Source organism: Pyrus communis, chromosome 15 (genome assembly GCF_041283825.1).
Source record: "Pyrus communis isolate YQ-2024b chromosome 15, ASM4128382v1, whole genome shotgun sequence".
Taxonomy (NCBI): domain Eukaryota; kingdom Viridiplantae; phylum Streptophyta; class Magnoliopsida; order Rosales; family Rosaceae; genus Pyrus; species Pyrus communis.
In genome coordinates, this window is record NC_142579.1 from 4,893,929 (window position 1) to 4,919,845 (window position 25,917).

The 25,917-nt window shown below is 36.2% G+C and overlaps 1 protein-coding gene across 5 annotated transcripts; it reads left to right on the forward strand.

Moving 5' to 3' along the window:
- The first annotated feature begins 726 nt into the window (after window positions 1-726).
- Window positions 727-20,772, forward strand: LOC137708252 (MADS-box protein AGL24). Of its 5 annotated transcripts, none has more exons than XM_088685524.1 (9): window positions 727-885; window positions 1,197-1,389; window positions 11,290-11,368; window positions 11,993-12,054; window positions 12,154-12,253; window positions 13,256-13,297; window positions 13,468-13,530; window positions 13,633-13,808; window positions 20,542-20,772. In XM_088685524.1, exons 1-9 carry the CDS (start codon window positions 750-752, stop codon window positions 20,549-20,551), a joined length of 861 nt encoding a protein of 286 aa, XP_088541650.1. In that variant the 5' UTR covers window positions 727-749; the 3' UTR covers window positions 20,552-20,772. The 5 variants fall into 5 exon arrangements, with proteins under 5 accessions (XP_088541650.1, XP_068303394.2, XP_088541651.1 ...); XM_068447293.2 differs by having other exon boundaries at window positions 13,468-13,509; XM_088685526.1 differs by having other exon boundaries at window positions 752-904.
- The last annotated feature ends 5,145 nt before the right edge of the window (window positions 20,773-25,917 follow it).

Consider the following 25,917-nt stretch of genomic DNA (forward strand, 5'->3'; position numbering starts at 1 on the left):
ACACACACACATACACGCACAGGACAGTTTGTTTGTCCGTCCGACATTCGAGAGTGAAAGACTGAGAAAGAGATTGGGAAATTGGAAATATGGGGGACTGGTTGATGGTTGATGGTGGAGGAACGACGATCGAGAGAGATTGGAGAGGAGATGGACAGCAGCGAGAGATCGAGTCTGAGAGAGATTGGAGAGGCTTTGACAGACCGAGAATAGTGAGTCTGAGAGAGATCGAGTGGTTGAAGAGAGGGTGGGTGGGGGGCTGTGGAAGTCAAATCCATCAGGTGTGGCCGACTCCACGTGAACTCGGATAAACACCGTACCGTATAACTGGAAAACCGGTTCGGTTTTGCACCGTACCAAAGTAAACTGAAAAAAAAAAAAAACCAAATCGATCAGTTATTTTCCGGTTCGATACTATATCTCCATTCCCTCCACCGCCCCATTTCTTTTCCTTCTACCAGCCACCTGTTACGTGTCAACTGCACAAGCATCGACTGAGGAAGAAGCAGCTTTAGCAACTAGCAAGTGATGCTAGCATCTCTCAAAAAAGTGGGACACGTAAAAAGAAATAGGCTAAACCGACAATAAACGGTGGGATAGCATTCATCACACCAACCGCATCGATCACCGTTGATTGACGTTCCATGTTTCTTACCTTATTTGCCCAACAAAATATCCAAAATATCTAAAAATAGAAAAAGCAACAAACAGCGGATATTAATAAAAGATTTATCCAAGGTCTTCCATAAATGGGAAATTCATTTAGGGACCTTTCCTTTCTTGAACAGCCTGCAGCTCCAACTCTCTCTCTCTCTCCTCAGTCTTCTCCTCTTTCCAAAATTGCTCCGAAAATTTCCAGTTCAGACCTAAAACCCCTCAACGAAGGTAAACAAGAGAACCAGAGGTGAACCCAGTACTTAGTTTATCTATGTTTTTCCTTCTTTTTTTTTTTTTCCTTCTATTAATGGTGAATACTAAAAACTCTAGGCTTGTCTGGCAGTTGATTGTGGTTGGTGGGTTGATCTGTGTTTTATTTTACTTATTTAGAGCTGAGATATGTTAGGGTCTGAGGTCAATAATCTTAAAATTATCAGAAACCCAGAAAATATACTGTAGTTTGTGAAACATTTATATGTATATGAGGAAATTTAAAGTGATTGATTTATTTTATTTTATTTGAATTATTGTTTCTGAAGGGGGTAGGAAGAAAGAGAAGATGAAGATCAAGATCAGAAAGATCGACTACTTGCCGGCAAGGCAGGTGACCTTCTCAAAGAGGAGAAGGGGGATTTTCAAGAAAGCTGGAGAGCTGTCGATTCTGTGTGAATCTGAAGTTGCTGTTATCATATTTTCTCAAACTGGCAAGCTCTTTGATTTCTCAAGCTCCAGGTACCAATAAAACACCCCACCGCCTTATCAGTTCTTTCGAATTTTCCTAACTTGAACAAATATATAACCAAGTACATAACTTGACTTGTCTCTCTTTTTCTGTGAGAGAGAGAGAGAGAGAGAGAGAGAGAGATTCAGTCATCTGGGTCAAAAAATTATATATATTTATTATATATATATATATATATATATATGTGTGCGCGCGCGCGCGCGTGTCTGTGTAGATAAGCCGTGCAAGTAATGATGCACGGAAAGATTACGGTAGATGAGGTACAGAAGAAAGGCTAGAGAAACCAAAAGATTTCACAGAGGGAGAGGGAGAGGAAAAAGCAATGCTATCTAGAATATTCTAGTTCAGGAAACTGAGGTGTACTTTTGATTTTGATAACTTCTAATTTGGTGTCCAAGTTTGAGAAACAATTTATTAGTTTTACGTGCTTTCAATATGTTAATTACTTGGTGATGCTGACTGCTTTGCTTTTCATGCTAACAACAATTAATCGGGTCTGCCGTGCAGAACTCTGTAAACTTAAGAGTAACTTGTCTAGTGAATTATGTAATCTTATTAAAATTTTACAGTTTCATAGTTTATCTAGTGAACTCTGTATATATAAGAGTCACCTCTCACAAATTGGTTGTAGATAATAATATCTAAAATATTATTGGGCTTTATTAAAAGAAGGATATAGTCTTTTAATTGGATACACGGTGTATCTATGCCAACTTCAACACCTGATGTTGGGTTATGTTCCAATAGTTGTCCATTCTCCCCACCTAAATTAAAATACCTGTAAATGAATACGGTGAATTTGCGAAAGACTTAAACCACGAACATCAATTATATATGCTTTGGATTTTTCTTACTAGGAGTAAAGTGATATGGTGAAAACTTTGGGAATTCATCATATAGAAGCCTTGAAGATCCTTTCAGAAGGAATCTGTATGCATGCGTCAAGTAGGGCATGAATGGTGCAGCTATGGCCATAACCTGTTTTTTCATATGCATGCATGAAATAATGGACGAACTTGACTATACTTGCAAAGATTAATATGTAGAAATGTAATTGTGGAATAAGAATTTAGATGAAGTTGTGCTTCGTTTTAATTAAAAAAATAAAAGTCTCTACACATAGTAAGTGATGATGTCATTTTTATTAATAAAACTAGAAATACCATTTTAAAGTGGCTCCTTTAACCTAGACTGTGTTAAATAGGATTTAGTATATCAATATGTGAGCGTGCATAGAAAAGAGGCTCTTGTTGTAGGGAATTAGTGAGCGTGGACAGAAAAGATGCTCTTATTGTAGGGTGGTGTCTATTAACTTGTCTATTGCATCAGAAGAAAATTCTTCTGAAGCTAGCTTCTAAGCAGTTGATACATCTATTTGCTAGAGTGTGAATAAGCTTTTTGTCATCTAGATCTTCCTATTTTTACTACTTGGCATTCTTTACCTATAACTTTCCGATTGAATACATCAATAAGGAGTCGTCACGTATTAGGGCCAACATACTCCCACGTATAAAAGGGCTTTTTTACGCCACCAAAGGGTCCACCATCGGCAATTCGAGCTGACCTCATTGCCTTAGTTAACTGTGATGAACGATTGGAAAAGGGGACATCATCGAAATCAATCAACTTGACTAGGCTGTGGTCATCACCACCTATGAACCAAGATGAGTTGGCCTCATTCCCTTTTGTTGATAGCCATGCCATATGGAGTGATAAGCTGATCATCCACGTTAACTTGACTAAGATGGGTCACCGTTGGTAAACCTGAGTTGAGTTACTGTTGTTCTCATTGTTGATTAGTTGTGAAATGGGACATCAAAGCTTTTGCTCCTCCCAACCCCTTTGATCTACAACCTTATGAGCTCTTGTCTTAGTTTTCTAAGTTTTTGTCTCAGTTGTTTTGAGCTGGTGTCTTAGATTTGGGTGCTATGCCCATTTTGTGGTTTGTTCTTGTTTCTGTTCTTCCTCCACTTCTTTCTTTCATCCTTGCAACACCCACTCCATCTTCTTCTCTAACCCCACCCCCTAACACCATATATTTTGTCTCTTTCTCTTCTTTCACCCCTCATCTGTAGATTTTTCAATTTATGCTTCCTCTTTGCCTCAGATTGTTGTTGTTGTTCATCCGCACCCTTACCACATTTGTGGACTTCATGCCTATGGTGGTCTGTTGTGTGGATTAAAGGTCAATTTTAACTTTTTCTACGATTGAATGAGAAATGACACAGGTTGGCTAGAGTACGAAGCTCCGACCCCATCCTCTAAGATCTCTTGTCGAGGCTTGTTTGTTGCATGTTCCTTGTTTAACTTTTAGGGGTATTAGGGTGCCCATTAGCCTCTATTTTAAGGAATTGTATTCAACAATGAGATCTTGAAGTTCTCTATGCGCTTGGAGATCTTTTATGCTAAAAGGTTGTAAGAAGCCTAGTCTTCTTTGTGAAGAAGTGTTTGAGATCAATAAGGTAAGTGACTATGACATATCATTGTGACTAGGCAACTTTGTTGTTAGTAGACAATTTTTTCATTTCTTCGTATTGTTACTTGATATGAATGATCTTATATATCACAATTATTTCCTATCTCCTTATGATTGCTTGAAACTAATTAATATGAAGTTCCAAGTCATTGAGTAGATCTATGGAAGAGATTTAGTAAAAGATTGTATGTAGTATGATTAAAATAATTAGTAAAACTTATCAAATATAACCTATAAGGATTGCAAAGTTATACTGGGAGAGAGCTTGGCCAATCAACATCGCTTGTTGGTGATGAATGTACATATCCAAAGAGAGAAAAAAGAACAAGACCTTGAAGTGCCCAAGGACTAGATGGTAGAATCTAAAAGGAGAAAAACAAGCCATTTTCAAAGAGAAAGTAATCACCCAATATGTTTGGAATAGAGAGGGATAAGCTAGCCAAATGTGGGATTCCATGACTAGTAGTATCCGAAAAGTAGCAAAAAGGGTATTAGGAGAGTCCAAGGGCTTTTCTCCACACCAAAAGGAATCTTGGTGGTGGAAGGAGGAGGTACATGGAAAGGTTAAGGCTAAGAAGGAATGTTGTAAAACCTTATACAAGGATAGGACTGAAGAAAACGGTGGAAGGTATAGAATAACGAAGAAGGAGGCGAACAAAGCTGTGAGAGACGCTAAGCTAGCCGCTTTTGACGATATGTATAAGCAACAAGATACCAAAGAAGGAGAGTTGGATATCTATAAACTAGCTAGAGTAAAGGAAAAGAAGACAAGGGACCTAAACCAAGTGAGGTGCATCAAGGATAAGAATAGAAAGGTTCTTGCTATAGAAAACGCGATCAAAGATAGATGGAGAGGGTGTTTTCATAATCTTTTCAATGAAGGACATGAAAATAGTACCTCTTTGGGGGAGTTGAGTAAATTAGAAGAATGTAGAAACTAGACATTTTACTGCCGAATTAGGGAGGAAGAAGTGGTTGTAGCTTTGAAAAAAGATGAAGCATAGAAAAGCAGTGGGCCCAGATGATATATCAATCGAAGTATGGAAAGTTTTGGGAAAGACAGGTATAACATGGCTCACAGACCTTTTCAATAGGATTTTGAAAACGAAGAAGATGCCAAATGAGTGGCGAAATAGCACTTTGGTGCCTATCTACAAGAATAAGGGTCACGTACAAAGTTGCTTGAACTATAGGGGTATTAAGTTAATGAGTCATACAATGAAGTTATGGGAAAGAGTAATTGAGCATAGACTGAGGTAAGAGACACGAGTCTCAAACAACCAATTTAGGTTCATGCCAGGGGCACTCAACCATGGAGCAATCTATTTCTTACGAAGATTGATGGAAAGATATAAGGATATGTAAAAAGATTTGCACATGGTCTTTATAGATTTGGAAAAAACCGTATGATAGGGTCTTAAGAGACATTCTTTGGAGGATTTTAGAGAAGAAAGGAGTACGAGTAGCATACATCCAAGTTATAAAGGATATGTATGATGGAGCAAGGACTGTCGTAAGAACTCATGAAGGACAAACCGAAAGCTTCCCCATAACCGTAGGGTTACATCAAGGCTCATCTTTAAGTCCTTAATTTTTTTGCTTTGGTAATGGATGAGTTAACTGGACATATTCAAGATGATATTCCTTGATGTATGCTTTTCACAGACGATATAATGTTGATAGATGATACTCAGGAATGAGTAAATGCGAAGCTTAACCTTTGGAGAGAAGTGTTGGAATCTAAAGGTCTTCGTCTAAGTCGGTCAAAGACATAGTATATGGAGTGCAAGTTCAGTGCAAACGGAGGCTTAAATGAGTTAGGGGTGAAGATTGAAGATTAGGAAGTACCAAAGAGCGACCACTTTTGCTACCTAGGATCTATCTTGCAAAAGAACGGAGAATTGAATGGAGACCTCAACCATAGAATACAAGTTCCATGGATGAAGTGGAAGAGTGCATCTGGCGTGTTGTGTGACCGTCGTATGCCACTGAAGCTCAAGGAAATTTTTTATAGGACGGCAATAAGACCGGCAATGCTTTATGGCATGGAATGTTGGGCGGTGAAGCATCAACACGTACATAAAATAGGTGTAGCGGAGATGAGAATGCTTCGTTGGATGTATGGGCGCACGAGAAATGATAATATTAGGAATGAGGATATCCGAGGTAACGGAAGACGCGACACATAACCGAGAGTAATGACGTTCTAGGATTCACATAGCCGACCCCACTTAGTGGGGAAAATGTTTTGTTGTTGTTATTGTTGTAACAAATATATTCATAAGAATTTAGAGTGTCAAACAAGAATGTTACCTAGTGAAATGAAACTTCTTGCCTTATTTGGTGTAAGAACTGCAACCAAAAAACAACTGTGGATAAAGTAAGCAATTGTTTGAAACTTATCTCACATTGATCATGCATGGGGTATTGTTTAAGTGGTTTTTTATGCTTGACTACTTTCCTTGTTCATACTAAAACATAAAGATGAAGTTTTAAAGAAGAAAAAGTTTCTAAAGCTTTTAGTTTGATAAATAAGAACATTTATATGGCTAATACTTGTGACCTATAGCCTAAAATCCTCCCTAAATGTTGTTGGTTACTTATCAACTCTCCACCATTTTTGTATCCACTCTTGTAACTCTTGTTATGTTAGAGCAAAATAAAAAAGTTATGAAACTACTATATACTCCAAATAAGAAGCACCCTTGATAAAAAACAATAATAAGCGTAAATTTACTTCACCTAAAAAAAAAAAAAAAGAAATACTAAGCGATTGAGGCTTGCATTCTTTTTCATTTAAATACAAAATATTACAATATTAAAGGTTTATAAGTGTAGGTTTTAAACATTGTTCAAGGTTCCTAAGTTTTGATGTCAAATGTGTATCTTCGTTAATCTTTTCATAACCATTTGCGAGCATAAAAATATTTTGACAACTTTGGCTATTTTTCTAAATCTTTAAATTTAGTTATTTTTTTAATATTAATTATTCTGTATATGTATAGGATATGTGAATGTTATATGTATTATTAAAAATGTGTAGATAATGAGTACTAAATATTAAAAGTATGCACGGTAAGTGTATTGTATCTCAAAATTTTAAAAAATTCATGTAATTTAAGACATACAGAAAAAAAAAGTATTTTTAAAAAGGGAATTTTTATTAACACTCTAAAAATATTTCTATATTCCTCATAAGTTTATTTTTCTTTCTAATTATAGAAAGTTTGGAGTGTCAAATGAGATTTTTGGAGTGCTAATAACAATTCCCATTAAAAAAAAAAGGTGTACATTTCATTGACAAATTCAAGATAGGTAAACTTCACCTCAAAAAAAAAAAAAAAAAAATAAATAAAAAATCAGGATGGGTAATTACAGCCATCTCTAACCGAAGGTTGCCCAGAGGGTTCATTTTAGTCCTCTGGCTCTCCAAGAAATTAATATTTTAATGAATAATGCAAGGTCATATTTCTTACCATCTCCAACTAAGGACCAAAGGGCTATAGGACTTGTTTTAATCCTGTCACAAAAAACTATCTTCAACCGAGGGCCAAAAGGTCATAGGTTCATATTATTTAAATTTAGAAACTACAACTTCAATTAAATGCAAATTTACCATCTCTAATAGGAAGCTTATATTTAGGGCACCCATTATATTTGTCCCACATCTAGAGAGAATTGAGCAAGCAAAAGCTTGCATATGTGGCACCCATTATATTTGTCCCACATCGGCTGTGGGAAAGGTTTGAGCAATCAAACATGCTTATAAAAACATCCCCGCATAGAACCAATCACATTTTTGGGCCTTAATTAAATATTATTTTTAAATTTTTGGCCCAAAAAAAAAAGTAAAAAAAAAAAAAATAAAAAAAATATCTGCTCGCCGTTGAGATTTAAATTTTTTAGCCCGATCCGGGGCCGTCTGGTTGGCCTTTTTTGTCCAGTATGGTCCACGAGCCCTTTGGCCTAACTCTCGGTTGGAGATGATTTTAAGGTTATTTTTGACTCTCTGGCCCTCTGGACCCTTTGGTTGAAGATGCCTAAGCAACCCACCAAAAAGTGCCTATAGCAAATATAATAATTAACGCATATTTGCAACGATGTCCAAGTTGATCTTAGGTACTTCTAGTCTTTTTAGGCCAACTTTTTGTTTAACTTGATAGTCCCCAATAGAGGCAGATTGTCTGCCCTCTTGTTTGGGTACCCTTCCTATCCCCTCCTATTTGTGTTGTCACGGTTAAGCCACGTCAATATTTTTTATTCCTATTGTTTTTTGTCTTATTCTCTCTATAAAAAAAATTAATATAAAATGTTGACGTAGCTTAACTGTGACCGCACAAAATAGGAGGGGATAGGAAGGGCACCCAAACAGGAGGGCAGATAATCTGCCTCTATTCCCAACGTTGGTTTTGCCTTTTCATGATTTCATATATAATATTTCGACGTGACATTTTGAAATGGGCATCCAGACCAAGCAAAAGGGCCTCCAAAAACTTTTGGTATAAGAGTTAGTTCACCCGTTTTAGGAAGGCAACGGTCGAGTAAGGGCAATGAAATTACTTTAATTATCCACCATAAATAGTAATTGACTTTGCGTAATTTTGTATTTTTTTTTCTTTATGTTTTATTGGCCTTATCCTCTATACCTCATTATTTCTCAAATAAAGTCTAATTCCAATAATTTATTTCCGAGTTATTATACAAAATGGTCTCTGAGATTTGCATGATCAATAGAATTGGTCCTTGAGATTGAAAATCAATAGAAATGGTTCCTGAGATTGTCCACCATCCATGGTTTTAGTCATTCTGTTAAAAACGATTTTGGGCAATTTTCAAAGCTTTGTAACTCAATTATTTCTTAACCAAATTCGACCCATAATATATCAAAATGAAGATAGGAAAGTGTAGAATAAAATTATACCTATTTGGAAGCCCAATGGTTGCCGGAGATGGCCGGACAATAGTTTGAAAGGTGACTAGTCGCGGGAAAACTGGAAAACTCGTTGGAAACTGGGTAAACTTTAAACGTTCATAACTTCTTCAATACTCAACGAAATCGAGTGATTCAAAAACAAAAATAATAGTTCTCGACGAGATGAAGAGAATGGTACATTTTTCGAAGGCTAACTTGACGTGGTTTGGTCGGACAACGGCTCAAAAGTGGCTAACCATTATCGAGTTAGCCACTTTCGAGCAGTTTTCCAGGCAAACCACGTCAAGTTAGCAATAAAAAAAAGATACCATTCTCTTTGTCTCGTCGAGAAGTATGATTTTTGTTTTTGAATCACTGGATTTCGTTGAGTATTGAAGAAGTTATGAACGTTTAAAGTTTACCCAGTTTCAGGCGAGTTTTCCAGTTTTCCCGCGGACCAGTCACCTTTCAGGCTATTTTCCAGCCATCTCCGGCAATCATTGGGCTTCCAAATAGCTATAATCGTATTCTACACTTTCTTATTTTCATTTTGATATATTGTGAGTCAAATTTGGTTAATAATTGATTAAGTTACAAAGCTTTGAAAATTGCCCAAAGAGTTTTTAACGGAAAGATCAAAATCATGGATGGTGGACAATCTCAGGGACCATTTTTATTGTTCATGCAAATCTTAGGGACCATTTTGTATAATAACCCTTTATTTCAAATACAAGGAAAAAGCATAGCATTTTAACAAACATAATTAATTTTAATTAGTGTTTTAAAAATGTGCCTCAGGCAGCCTCAGGGGCAGGGCAGTAGCTATTTCGCCTCTCTTTTGTATGAGTTGGCAAAAAACATGCCCAAGCTTATTCAGGATGCGCTTCGGACAATTCTAAGCAGTTTAACGAAGAAAAGGCCTCGGTCTAATTGCCCTCCCCTTTGGGGACTCGTGGAATTGAATTTCTTGGGTTACAGCAATTCAACCCAAATGCCTAGGTGTCCCATGCCTTATTGGACTTGCTCTAAGAGCAACTCCACTGTTGTTTATTAACTTGGGGATTGACAACCCAATCCTCTCTCCTTGCCTTCCCAAAACACTCCAGCCACTTAAGCAATTGAACCCAAGGCGAGCCTGATGGAGAAGTTAAGCAATAATCACCTAGCCCAGTGCTGCCTATGTGTCGTAAGGTTGATGTCAGCTATAATTTAAATTATTAAAAAATTATAAAAATGATTGAAAATTGTAAAAAAACTATTTAAAAATATAAAAAATTATATATATATTTTTATAAAATTACAATACACGTAACCATATCTTTCATTTTACACTACATTTCAATATTTTCAAATACATTCAACTAATTTTTTATAATTATTTGAGATTAACAATAAAGTTATTTGTATTATTTTATAAAATAAAAATACTAATATTTTAATACGAATTGTTTGAGCTATTTAATTTAGGAATGAAGATGAACTTGTGCAGTTGTGGTTCATTGCAGGTAGTTATTGTTAATTTAAGGGGATTGAGTTGTCTATTGCCCAGGGAGGTCTTCCTATACTGAAGGTGCGCTAATGTTTTGGGCCTTTTGGCTGGTTGGTTTGCAACAGACTAGAACCAAATATCTCCAAAGTGATAGTTGTTGAGGCTGGTTAATCTTGATACTCCTAATTTGGATTAATTGGTGAACAAAGTTGAGGATTCACTATAAAACCAATCGGCTATATAGGAAGTAGCCTAACTTACTTATAAGTCCATGCAAGGTTCCTCCTCCCATCAATGTAAGACTCATTCTCAACACACCCCTCACATGTGGTGAATTTTCAAGCCTAATATGTGGACAACACAATGGGGTGGTGTAGAGCGCGTGTGGCCGTTTGGCTTCACACGTGGAACAACCTGCTTTGATACTATGAAGAAAGTTGAGATTCCACCATTAAACCAATTGACTATATGGGAAGTAGCCCAACTTACTTATAAGCCTAAACAAGGTCCTTCCTCTCATTAATGTGAGACTCATTCTCAACAATTGGTTCTTCTGATTTTTTTTGTTTTCTGCGTGATAAATTAGTTCTGCATGTCACTGTGCATGATGTTTTGGCTATTTTATTTTACAAGTTATTTTTGCCGTATTTTATTTTAGAAGTTATTATGTTTGCATGCATGTTCAAAGTGGTTGATTTCAGTATCATTTTTTAAATTACTTTTTTTATTTGAAAAAAAATAAAAAAACCAGAAAAAAACAGATTAAGTAACAATTTCGTACAAAGCCTAATATAGCATGCATGTACTAATTTATTGGGCTTATTGGAAACCAGAAAATATGGAAATTGTGTTGCATTTTTTTCTTCTTCTATTGTTATTTTATCTATGCTTAGTCACGTGTATTAATTTATCTTTTTGTCTATTTTCTTTTGTTGAATTGAGTTTTCTCTGTCTAAAAATTTATAAATAATAATGAAACATGCTAATTATATTTATCCTTTTATGTTGTGAAGCACCAAGGATGTGATTGCAAGGTACAATTCACATGTCGGTGGGGAAAAATCGGATCAACCCACGCTTCATCAGCTACTGGTAATTGAGTTCAAATTGGTTTTCTTTTTCCCATCCTAATTGCTCTTTAATTTCCATTTTTAATGGTATAACAAGTAATTGTGTCAAGTGAATGTAAATTATGTAACATATTTTATCTGCACTTGGAGCTTCGGAATGTATTTTTACGACATCTGAAAGATATCATTGCTTTAACATAATAAAAATGAATAGGCGTTAGACTTGTATAGATGCATGCAGCAGGGTTGAGTAATGACTTCCAAGTTCTAAGCTGTGTTATTAGTTGGTATTAATTCGAATCATTGAGGTTTTCTCACGGAAAAAAGTTTCATATATATATATTGGCTGAAGAATCAATCGTCCCAAAATATGGTTGCCTGGTAATGACCTGGAGATTGCTACATATTGTAAATCCATGCTCTAGTATGTTTCAGTAATCCATCTTTCGCCCTTTTTTCTTTCTTTCCTCCACTTTGACATTCAGAAAATGTATGAAGGAAACATCTTTTGCCATAAGAAACCGGAAACATCCAATTTTTTTCCTTTCTCTTTTTTATTTTTGGGCCTGATGTTTATAAGCTTTTCATGTGACAGATTAGATTATGTAATGACGGTTCGGTGTAAATATGTTTCCCATTTCATTAGTTGGAGAAAGAAAACAATATCAGGCTGAGTAAGGAACTCGAGGATAAGAGTTGCAAGCTGAGGTAATTATAATTTATTGATATGCTTGTAAGATATATGGTGGTTAATTAAGCTGGTACGATCATTTGATGAGAGTGCTGAAATGGTTTGGCATGCAACAGGCAGATGAAGGGTGTGGACCTTGAAGACTTGGATCTGGATGAACTACAGAAGTTAGAAAAATTGGTGGAAGCAAGCCTTGGCCGTGTGATTCAAACTAAGGTATGTGCTAACTACAAATTTATTTTGTTACAAGTGAATACAGGTCATGGCTTCTAAAAACTAGGTATCCCTCAGATAGAGGAGCAAATTGTGAGGTTTAATGTGTATTATTATGCAATAATTCGGAGGATCTTTTTTTTAATTAGTCTTTGTTCAAATATGGTTGTTGCAATGAATTTAAGACAAATGTCTTAATTCTGTTTAAATAGGAAATTTGTTATTAGTACTCTATAAAAGTAACACTACAGTTCTTCCTCTAAATTTTATTTATTTATTTATTTTTTTTCACAACGATGAGTGAGAACACCTGTTTTAAATAGATCAACACATTGTGCACGTAAATATCTGTTTTAATCACCGTGTTTAATCAAAAGGTTAACAAATTTCCAATCTGGCTATTCTTTTGCACACTATTCTTAAAATCTCCGCTTAGGCGCTAGCGGTTGGCCACTGCCTGATTAATTCTTAGGCGTCCCCCCTAAGCCCCCTGCTTAGCCCGCCTAGGTCGCAACTCTTACTTAGATAGAAAATTAATAACTTTCATTTTGGATTTTTTTTTTGTTTAATAAATTGTGAGGGAGTTGTTGAATATTTGGATAAATATTCATTATATGCTTGTTCTTTATATTTTCAATATGTTACAATATTTTCATCTATGTCTTTTTATTGTGCAATTTATAATTATGTGTTTTTGTAAGTATAAATAGTTACTTATTTATACGATATATAATAAATATACTTAAATCTACCTAAACCTCGCCTAACCATCCCCCAACATAGCCTGACTAGCGCGTTTTTTAGAACTTTACTTTTGCGTGCATATCTTTAACTTTAGACTTTGGTCAATTTGAATAAAGACTTGACCTTTTCTCTTTTTTGGTTGTAAGGACTCAACGTAATTATTTTTCGTACTTTAATTAGGTTATTTTACTAGAGACATATTTTGGAATATATGTCTATCCAGAAACATCGATCTAATTCCAAATTTTCCATTCATTTCAGGAAGAAAAGATTACGGGTGAGGTTATGGCACTTGAGAAAAAGGTTCGTAGTTAAATAGATGATTGTGGTCTGTGTCTATATATGGAATAATCACAAATATATACAATAGTCAAGAATTTCCAGAAAAGAAAATAATAAACATAATTAAATTTAATTATTATCAATGAATTTTTTATTTGTTGTCCTCTTCCATGTATTGAATATATATGCAGGGAGCTGAGCTGATAGAAACTAACAACCAGCTAAGCCAGAAGGTAAGCAACTACCACCAAGAAGTATATTTCTCCAATATATTTTTTTATTTAACGAAAAACGATATCTTAATTAGTAAATTAAATCTGGGCGATTGTTTTCTTTGTTGTTTTCGCATATGGCAGATGGTGATGTTACCCGGAGGAGATAGCGGACCGGAGGCCATCCTGGAGTTGGAAAACCTGAATAATATTGGAGAAGAAAGCGTGACATCTGAATCAGCCACAAATGTCACCACCTTCTCCAACAGTTCTCTTTCGCTTGAAGATGACTGCTCCGACACCTTGTCTCTCAAACTGGGGTGAGGCCCTTTTACTTGCTAATATATATGCTATTTGATTTTGGCTTCTGCTTTTGGCTTTTGGCTTTTGGCTTTTGGCTTTTGCGTTTTGCGTATTTGGTGATACGATTGCGAAGAATAGAGTTAGTAAAATACTAGTGTAGACATTATTTCGGTGAAATAAATACTCATAAACACATTAAGATTTCAACATGTCAAGGATTACATGACTTGCGCCATATGTGGCACAAATAGTACACATGATAAATGACTCATCAAAACCAAATGAGTCATCAAAAGTGTCACGCATCGATCTTTGGCGGAGTGTGATTACAAAATTATCTTTATTAATTCTTTAATTAGTTTTAATTTAAATCAAACAAATTAATTGATTAATTTTTTTTTTAAAAAAGCAAAAATACCAAATTAAGAATGTCCAAATTAAGGATGAAATGTGATTGATTTATATGATTTAAATCAAAGATTGTTTGATTAAATCAAAAGACTATTTGATGAAGTCAAATCACGAATCAAGTCCGGATCAAGTCTCGGTCTTTCGTCAATTAATGAAGTTCAAAATCAACACCAAATCAAAGACTTGGAGAGCCTATAAATAAGGGGCTACAAGGCCAAAAAGAAAAAAAGAAAAAAAAAAAATCTCTCTCACACGTACATCCTCGCACTTAGATTCTCAAATTCCCAAATACTCTACACATTTAGAAGATTTAGAAAGCTCTCTGCAATCTTCGCCACACTTGTGAAGAATCATCAAACACTACCACATGTGCCAGTTCCTCCATCACTACAAGCCAAATTCTTATGACATTCTTAGTTTGAGATCAAGCCACTGCGACTCTCGGATCAACAACCCTACACTCACTTCTCTTGCACACGAGATGACTTCCCGAAGCGATGAATGGGGTTCTTCGGTGTTGAAGAATTCAAGTGTGCGTTCGTTGTCAATGATTTCAGATGCGGACTCAAGCACGAGATCGTACTATGGATTGCCAAGCAACGATGTTCGCCAGGAGACTTTGCTGACACCCTTGACATCGGCATGAGAGTCTTTATACTTTGGCTATGCAAGTTATGACTACCGTCATCGCCTTTAGTGAAGAAAAGCTTACACAGATGAACGAGGCAAATGCAAAGCTGACAAGGACCATCGAGGAGAAGGATATGCAGATTGCTACGCTCATGAACAAGTTGGAGTTGCAGCATGATAAAGAAGTTGACCTTGACCCAAAGAAGAATCAACATGACCAGGAAGCCAACGAGAATGAGGCATTTCGTGATGACGAGGCTTCATCGATAGGCTCTATTTTCATCCAACAATTTCAGGACATGATGGCAAACACCATCGGAGCACAATACGGAGGTGCTTCTCGGGATACACTAATATATTCCAAACCATACACCAAGCGAATTGATAGCTTGTGAATGCCGATATGCTACCAACCTCCTAAGTCTATGCAGTTTGACGAAAAGAAAAACCTGAAGTACTTCGTTGGTCATTTTGACGAAACTTGCAACAACGTTGGGACGGAAGGTGACTACCACATGAAACATGTGTATGTTCCTTGAAGGGCAATGCATTCGATTGGTACAAAAACCTAGAGCTTGAACCATAAATAGTTGGGATCAGATGATTGAATTGTTTTTACATCACTCTTCATCAGCATGATGGAGCTTACAAATATGAAGCAGTGGAATGAAGAGCCAGTTGTTTATTACATCATTCGATGGTGCTCACCAAGTCTCAATTGCAGGGACAAGCTTTTAGAGATACCTAAGATGTGTGTACAAGGTTACGCATTGGGGATCACGCTACATTGTCCAAGGCATCAAGCCCAAGATGTTCAAGAGCTTCAAGAGCTAGCTTCCCATGCCTATGACATGGAGTTAAGCATCGCTAATCATGGAAGGAAAGACTCAATCATTGACTATAGTAAAGCCAAATTCTTTAGGCAGAAAATAGACAAATCTCGAAAGATACCTACCAAAGAAGCAATGACGGTCAACATAATTTCCTTCAAAATCTCTACTTGAGACAAGAAAAAAAAAAGTAAAGCAGAGTAAAACTTTTCGTGACCAACAGAGACATAACTGCACTTTGAAGGAGCTGAAGGAAAAGACATACTTGTTCCCAGCTATGGTCGGTCACCATGCTGGATGATCTGCTCGACAAAAAGGTGATTGAATTGCCTAAGCATAAACGACCGGAAGAAATGAATTGAGAGTGAATGACCCGAAGTACTCTTAAGTACCATCACATCGTCAGTCATTTGGTGAACAAGTGCTTTATCCTTAAGGAATTAATCCTTGAAGCTCACCTAAGAAGAAGGGATTGAGCCAGACATTAAGGAAGCGGCAAAGGCAAACACTACAAGCATTGTGTTCGAGTTCTTTGATTATATGCTTTTCTACATATCGCTAAGCAAGCCCTAGCGGCAGTCGTCAAAGGTAAGTCTTAAAGTGGTTAACGCATGCAAAAAAGGCAGCATGGACAAAGCAACTTATCTCAATGACATGGACCTCACCAAAGGTGAGGAACGTGCATAAAATGCAACTACAAGCTATTCAACCAAAGAAAGAATGGTGATAGGGAAGTTCTCACCGAAACACTGAGAAAACCTGCACTAGAGTAGCACCAAGGACAAGAAAACTAGCTTGTATAGAAGAGCCAAAGGTTTAGATGCCACGAACTCTCGTAGTCTTGGATGAATATTTTTCCAAAAGTTCTTTCAACAAAGCTCAACCACAACCATTCGTTACATGACCGAGGGAGAAAAATGTATTCAAATGGCATTCCACCAACAAGCAAGAGCAGATTTCTGCACAAATAGAAGACTTATCTCTGCACCTTAGTGTGGAAGAGGTGTTGTAGCTCCCTGAAGCTGAACGAAGGGAATTATTGGAAGTTTTGATGAATCTCAGCACTTATCTTTGAAGACATGCAAGGTTGGATGTCTAGAGCTTCGATCTCATGAGTGCGATATATGTTAAGCTATATGTGTTGCCATCAACTTCACCGATAAATATCTATTGTTGGGGGTTGAGACCACACAATTGTCCATTCTTCGTTTTAGGGTACGTAAGAGAACAAAACATAGGCCGCATGCTCATTAACAGAGGTTCATTTATAATCATCCTGCCAAAATCGACGATAACAAATCAGGGAATCACAATGGACGAACTATCTTGAAGTTGCTTTCCAATCTAAGGTTTTAACCAAGGCGGGCAATAGGCATAATCAGGATTAAGATAGTAATAGGATAACTAAAGTTGAATACGTTGTTTCACATGATCAATCTTTCATCTACTCTTAGGGAAACCTTGGATTCATAAGAATGAAGTTGTACCGTCAACCCTGCATCAATGTCTAAAGTTCAATAGAAGTGGAGCGACGAAGATACATGCTTATAGTAAGTCATTCATTGAAGCAGTCACATTTTCCCGATGCCAAGGTTTACATGGATGGGGAAATGGTATATGAGGCTATCCCCATGAAGATTCAATCAACAGGCAAAGCCATGCCTGGGTAGGAAAAATAAGCAATGTCTCATCTCAAGAAAACTAGCAACAAGTAGCCAGAGCACACAATGTCTGAGAAGAGCTGATGATTCTCAATGGGATCAAATGCACCAATCCTTCGATAAATTCTAATGCCACGAAGAAGGAATGGGCAATCCTCATCTGAGAAAGAGATAAACAAGGAAGTTCGAGAAAGCTGCAAAAAGAAGACGTAAAGATCTTGAAAGCAGATGCAGTCCTACATGTACCTAAGCTAGACAACTCAAGTGTTTCAAGGCCATAGTTACAGAATTTTGTCTGACCAATGCAAAACGTTATGGATCACAAATTTCTTCCAATCAAGAACCGAGGAAGGATTCGACCCCAACGCTTATAAGCTCATCCAAGGGCTAAATATGACTTTGCCTCGTCTTCGACACTTGGAAAGAATAGCACGAGTATCACTAGAGAAAGGAAACACGACCTCAACGAAACCCAGAAGAAGTTGAAAGAGCATCATTACAGAGTCAAGCCCACAAAAGCAAGTCTTGGCTTCACACTCGTCACACCTGTCAAAATCTCAATTAAATAAAAAGAAAAGAAGGCCAATGCCCAACACATTAATGTGGAAGTGACAGAAGAAAATAAAGAGTTGAAGTCCATTGCACAAACTTTGGTATTTGATCGCTTGATCGGTCCAAAGTCTCGAGCTTTTGTGTTGGACACCACCAAGCTTATGTGCTTAACAAGTTGACTAGCCCTCATTGATATGAAAGTGTGGTTAGTTATCCTCCACGGAGGTCAGCCTTGGATAGACTTGAAGTCGTAAAATAACCTTATAGGAAAGAGCAGCCAGAGACGATGAAATTCGTAGTGCAATCCCTTCACGCATGAAACGTCATTTGACATTATATTTGAGTTTAGATGGTGAACTGAAGGTGAAATGATCAACAATCACATACTGGTCCATCTTCGAACCAACGAGTCGAAAGGGATGACGAAGAAGAAGTGGTATAGGATGTCTACCATGTCACGGTCGAAGACGTTGACAAGGAAGAAGTATCCGAAGAAGACATTAAAGAAGCTCCATCACAATTCAAGGACGAGGGGGCAAACAACTTTTGATGACTTGAAGGAACTCATCAAAACTGAACGAGTCACCAAAGTTGTCACGCGTCGACATTTGGTGGAGTGTAATTAAGGAATTATCTTTATTAATTCTTTAATTAATTTTAATTTAAATCAAACAAATTAACTGATTTATATTTAGATCAACTGAAAATGCCAAATTGAGGATGAATTGTGATTGATTTATTGATCAAATCAAAGATTATTTGATGAAGTCAAATCACGAACCAAACCCAAATCAAGTCTCGATTCTTTTGCCAACTAATCAAGTCCACAATCAAGACCAGATCAAGACTTGGAGAGCCTATAAATACGAGGCTCCAGGATAGAAAAAGTGTCTCACACATGCATCCTCACACTTAGATGCTCAAATTCTCACAAACTCTACACACTTAGAAGATTCAGAAAGCTCCCTGCAGTCTTCGCCACACTTGTGAAGAACTATCAAGCAATACTACATGTGTCAGTTTGTCCATCGCCACAAGGCAACTCCTTATGACATTCGTGGATTCGAGATCAATTCTCTACGATCCTCGGATCAACAACCCTACACATATAATTTGCATTTGGGAGATCGAATTAGAGGATCAAAATTTTGTATCAAAGATTGTAACCTAAACTTACATTAATACAAATTATTACTTTGTATATTTTTTTTTCATTTATTGCAAGAAATTCGTGTTTACATCTAGGAAGAGATATATATATATATATATATATATATATATATATATATTTTGCTGTCGTAGTGCGAAGGGTTTGTTAACTTATCATGGTTTGTTCTCTTAAGCTTGATTCATTTCACAGCATGATCAGGCCGAATTTTATACATCACCAATTTTAAGCTTTATTTCCTTTTCTTTTAAGAAAAAAAAAAAAAAAAGCCATTTAGGGAAGGTCTTAATAAATGTTGAATCGAGCATAGTCCATCTCCTTTGTGGCGGAAGCTTGTGTTCATATATACTAATGATATTGCGATGCCTTTTTTTTTTTTTTTTGTTTGAACAAGTGATATTATCTACACTAAGGGGATATGAGAGTAGGTTAATCTTCATAAGGGGCGAGCCACGATAATATGATTCAAATTCTCCATTGGCGAGAATCGAACCTAAAATCTCTCACTTACAAGTGAAGATGAATACTTCTAGACCGTAATAGATTTGATATTGTAGATTTTTTGTTTTGTTTTAGCCCGTGATTACTTAATAAGTGAAAATTAATATTTGGGAGGATTGACTAGTTTGTACCAAAATAAATAAAAACCGACTAGTTGCAAACTGATAATTGAATTCCAATTTTTTCTATATATTATATTTTTACATGAATATGTTTTTTTACCGCGTCAGTCAAAGCCCTTACCAAATTAAGAATAGTTTCAAAGTCTGGTCCTCGGGAAAATCCTTTTTCTTAATATCCCTTACTGTCCTTTCATCCGGAGCTGCTGTAACTCGGGGTTCATCATGCTATACTCCCGTTGAAGGAAAAATGAGCACAGTTTTTTTGGTGTGTAAGTGCATAGATGAGCACTAGAGCTAATATAGATTAGCTCTAGTGCTCATCTGGGCTTTTGCTGTTATTTCCTTTTTTTCTGCACCTCATGTTTCTTTGGTCCGTTTGGCTCCTTACCTCGCCCAAAAGCAAAAAAATTTGGAGAAAACCCAGGGGAAATGGTAGGGGATAGCACAGATTATGTGGTATTACCATCGATACTAAAATTGTTGATTTTTCTGAAAGTATTATTATCTGAATCGTCCAACCTACTGCGTTAATGATGGTCTAAAAATTCATCATATTGTAAAAGATTATACAACTAATTCTTCATCACTTGCAAATATTTATTTTATCTTATGTAAATCATCTGCATGATGTCATGTCAACTAGTAGTCTAATAGGTTGTTAAAGAGTGACGATCACCGTTATTCAATCGAAAATATGCGATAAAATTCATTCCATATTCTCGAGTTCTCAAGCATATGGCATAAAATCACTTGCATGATTTCGTACGAGATCACAAATTCATGATGTTCGTAAGTATTACTGTACAGTTAGTATGCTTTTATTCTTCAACATCTTCAATGAAATTGCTAATCAGTTTCGTATTCTGTATTTTCAGGCTTCCGTAGTTTCCCTGGTTAAAAAGTGGAGACAGATGGAAAGTTGTACTTCCTTATGACTACTAAATAAAGTCGAGTTATTGTAAGATTTGACTGACTTGTGTGTTTTAACTCGAAAACAAATCGGAAGGCATTTCTGTGTGAGTGTGACTGTGTGTTTTATGTAAAACTATATTTGTGTATTCCATGCAGCCAGACATTGCTGTATATTAAGTTGTATTGTATCTAAATCTGTGTGTTAAATGCATGCCTACTAATTCAGACTAGTCCAGTTTTGGGTTGGGGATGACAAGCTAAATTATGAATCTTTCTAATTAGGCGTAAATAATCATTTGTCCCCTAAAACAAAACTCGAGCCTCATTTGTGCACCTGAATAGTTGATATTTAACCTCCGAAACTTACATTTGTGTTTCATTTTGCCTTGTTTTCTTCAACATCATTATGGCCGCACATGAAATAATGAGTACATGTCATCCATTTTGCGAATAGAATTATTTTAGGAATGTGATTTTATAAACAATTGAATTTTCTAGATTACACATCCATGCCTTTTAGTAATTTCATTAAACTTTTTTTTTTTGGTCATAATTTTGGTTCTATATGCACATTATATTGTAACAAATTTCCTTTGATCTAACCTTTTGATTACACTCTCCTCCGTTAGAGATAATTGTAAAAAAAAAAAAAAAAAAAGTTGGTTAGATTCAATTTATTTTCACAATAATGCTACAATTTAGTAATAATTATCTACGATTTAAGATATTTACTTTCCAAAATAGTTTAAAATATTTTTAAATCCCCCAAAATCAAACGTACTGAAATAAGTTTTTCTTTTAGTACATTAAAAGAAAATAAGATTGAGAATAATATAAACGTACCAATAATACACAATGTGTACAAAATAAAATGTACCAAAATAAAAATAATGTACCCATATTAACAATATGTATCAAATCAAATGTACTAAAATTACAAATAAACATACCAATTAATGATTTTTGTAAATTCAAGCGTACTTGCAAATAATATATATGTAATGTATTGTACCTAATGATAATTTGTCAACAACTATACTTAAAAAAACAGCAAAAAAAAAAAAAATCACAAACAAATTGAAAAATTTACACGGAACTTTTATGTTGATCACCAACTATTTGAAAAGAAAAAACCATTTGGAAAAAAGAAATAATATTAAATGTTTACATAACAAAAAAAAAAAAAAAATCTATGATTGAAAAAACTTATTTGGAAGAAGAGAAAATATAGTTTAATTACTAATATCTCCACTAAATAAGAAAAAGTACATCATGCAGATAAAATGATAAATTTAAAAATTATTTTAATTTTAAAAAATATAGATGATGATTGGTCAAAACACTTTAATCAAATTTAAAAAAAAACACAGATGTTTAATTTAAATGATATAGAAAAACTGTAGGGAATTCTAATTTTCCTTTTATATATAAACTTAAAGTAGAGTTGAGTAAAAATTTGTATGTATATAAATAAGGACACAAAGCCAAAGAAAAAATACACAGCCCATTACCAGGTATATGCCTTTTTTTGGCTTGCAGACGTGCGTAAAATCTTTGTTGCTCTTCCATTAGACGTTTGATCAAGGTTGCAAATGATTGCAATTTCTTGATTCTCCAAAATAGCATGTTTACTCGTATTGTATGTATAGAGAGACCACAGTGAGTAAACATGGATGCTGTTTTCTTCACATTATTTGTTCTTTTTAAATTAAAATAAAAATAATTAAGTGTTGTAGTCATATTTAGAATATGAATGTGATTATGTAAATACTAGGGCATCTGAGAATGTATCTTATATTCGTATTAAGAGTAGATTACTTATTAAACTATAAATAAAGACACAATAGGATGAATCAAACACACCTCACAATTAAATGACTCTCTCTTCTCTTTAATTGTGGTCGGCCCCCTCTCTCTCTAAACCCTAGATCGTTCAATCAAATAGGCCTACAACACGTTATCAACACGCTATTGTCAGAAACTGAGGAATGGGTGCATCGTAGGAGGAGGCTATCATCCACAAAATTCAAAGGCTTATTTTTGTTTTCTACTAATCATGTACACTTAAAATAAAAGAAGATATTTGAAACGTCCACGAAGCATGAAAACCTTCTCCATGATGCATGAACCCCTCTATGTTCAAATAGGCCTACAACACATTATCAGCACGCTTTTGCCATAAGCTGAGGAATTGGCGCATCGTATGAGGAGGCTATCATCCACAAAATTCAAAGGCTTATTTTTGTTTTCTGCTAATCAGGTACGCTTAAAATAAAAGAAGATATTTGAAACGTCCATGAAGCATGAAAACATTTCCCATGATGCATGAACCTCTCTATATCTAAATTTTCCTTACGATATACATATTGTATATGTTCATGTATTTGTCACTATATATATATATATATCTGTTTCATGCATTGCACAATTAAACTGTTATGTGGGATATGTGAGTCAATGTATAACAAAATAAATTAGAAGCATATTTAGGGTTTCCTAAACCCTAGGGGATTTTGAAAATAAAAAAAAAGAAAAAAAGGGAAATTAGACATGGTGCAGCACACCCACCGTACCACAACTGTGCACTACAGTTGGCAAGGTTGCTGGCCTAAAGCCCAGCTAACCTTCACAGCAACCAGACCTCGGCCTGAGGTCTATCTCAACAAGGCTTGCAACCCTGAGCCCACGACATTATCATGGCCCAACTATCATCGAGCCTTTTGTGCTTGCTGGGTATTATTGTTGCCCTGGCCCGCAGCCTTTATCCCACCAGCCCAGTTGGCTGGGGTTTTTTTTTTCTCTTGCCCCGACCCACATCATATACAGCCAGCCCTATGCGGCTGGGCTTCCCATGCTAACCCACAAGCCAACAAACATGCTAAGCTTGAATCCGCGCCCCCTCCCCTTCGGCCCAAAATTGAAACCCAACTGCGGCTAGGGTTTCTCCCACACCCCCGTGGCATGCAGCCTACTCCTGCAGCCATTTAGGGCCCTGCCTTTTACTCAAGGCACCCAACCCGAGCCCAATTATTTTTGGGGCAATATTTTCGACCTAAATGCTATTATTTTAGTATTCTAAATCATTTTAACCTATATATTAATATTATTTTTGCTTCTACAATCGACCCCATATGGCCCGATTTATTGAATTAATTAAAAGTGATCAGTAGTCCATTAATCTGATAATGAATCCAAGATTATTGACATGAAGATCACTTTTGGACATTAACGATTCAATAATTTATTTTTATACTTTGAACCATTGACATACTTTCATAGTAACGAAGCTCTCACAGTTGAGTTCCCGAAGAACCTCAAATCCACTATATTTAAAATCAGTATATTGCATTATGTGTTTCTTGTAGGAACCTCTCCTTATGAACTAATTGTTCATCAAACTAAATTGAACTTGTAGCTTCAAATTTAGTGCCTTTGAAACCCGAAGTTTTCTTTCAAAACATACCACATGAAACCTGTAGTTTTTAAGCATAAATTATACATGCCTATAGAACCTGTATGTTCTATGATATATGTCTATGGCTTACCATATGACCAATCACGTTTTTCCCTCTGTTTTAGGGACATGTCAAACTTGAACAAGCTTGATTTCTCTGCTCTAGAAGTATCTAGAAGAAACTATAGGAAGTGGGTTTAAGACGTGAAGCTCTATTTGACTGCAAAGGGTATTAGAGCCACCATTAAGACACCTATCGTCGACCAAGCTCAGAAGGCTACTTCAATGATCTTCATTCGAAGACACATCCATGATGCACTGCAAACTGAGTATCTCATTGAGGAGGACCCACACACCATTTGGCTTGCTCTGGCTTACTGTTTCGATCACCAGAATGACATATACTTGCCTAAAGCAAGACACGACTGGCAGCATCTTTGCTTCCAGGACTTTAAGTGCATGAATGAATACAACTCTGAAGTTTGTAGAATTTTTTTCATTGTTGAAATTCTGCAAAGATGGAACTAACCAAATCAGATTTCTTGGAGAAGACCTATTCGACCTTCCATGCCACCAATATTGTCCTGCAGCAACAATATAAGGCATAGAAATTCACCAAGTTTTCGGATTTGATGAAGAATCATTAATCTTGACCCACTGGCTTTTGATGAAGAATCATCAATCGCGCTGAAAAGCAGAACTAACTTTTGATGAAGAATCATCAATCTCGACCCACTAGCTTGAACGCCGTGCCTGAAGCGTATGCGACCAATTCTAGTAGCCATAAACGATGAAAGAATCATCATGGTCGTGGCAATGGACAACAAGCCCCACCATGGGACCAAGGTCAACAAAGTGTCGCACCAAAGGAAGAAATGTGACCCAGCAATGTTCATCACTCCAAGGTCAACAAAGTGTCGCACCAAAGGAAGAAATGTGACCCAGCAATGTCCATCACTTGCCCCTAAGGCCCCAAACTTCAAGAATAAGGGCAAAGCTCCCGTTCGGCCCGCTTATACTAAATTGGACATGTGCTATCATTGTCGATCAAGGGATCACTGGTCATGCATATGCCGAGCTTCCCCTAAGGCTATTGCTAAGTATCATTCATGTAGCGAGGCTAAATTTGCACACGTGGAACATCCAAAAGATGCAACTACATCAATGGAGATATCGGATTTTCAGGAGGCATCATCTCTTATGGATGAATAAATTAGACATGTATTTAGGGTGTTTACCCTTAGTGGCCGAACCCACTACGAGTGGCCGACCCTTCCCCCTATTTTTCTAAGTTTATGGTTTAAGTTTGAACAATTTTTCTAAGTATTTGGAATAATTTGTTTGGTTTTGGTTTGTTTTGAATTATGGATTCTTATTTGAATGGATATTATTTTCTCGAATTGCTTAATTGAACGGACGAACTTATATTTATGCATGTGACCAATTCAATCAATTTATTTACATGTATGTCTAGTGGGGAAGTTAGTTGTCTGGCAGATAGTGCAACCATGCACACCTTCTTGCGCGAACGACGTTATTTTACTAACTTAATACCCAAGAAAGTTCATTTGACAACTCTCTTAGCCCCATCTAACCTGATTGAAGGATACAGAAAGGCACGTATCATGTTGTCCAACGGTACTATCTTAACCATTAAGGAGGCACTTTATTCTCCACATTCCGGAAAAACGTTGCTGAGTTTTAGAGATATTCGAGATAATTAATATCATATTGAAACCATTGAAGATAATGGTTCTAGATTTCTTTATATCACTTCGTATGAATATGGCCAGAAGCGTATTCACAAGAAGTTGGAACGTTTGCCGAGTGGGTAGTACATGACAACCATTCGCGGCATAGATGCCCACAGTATGGCCGACCCTAT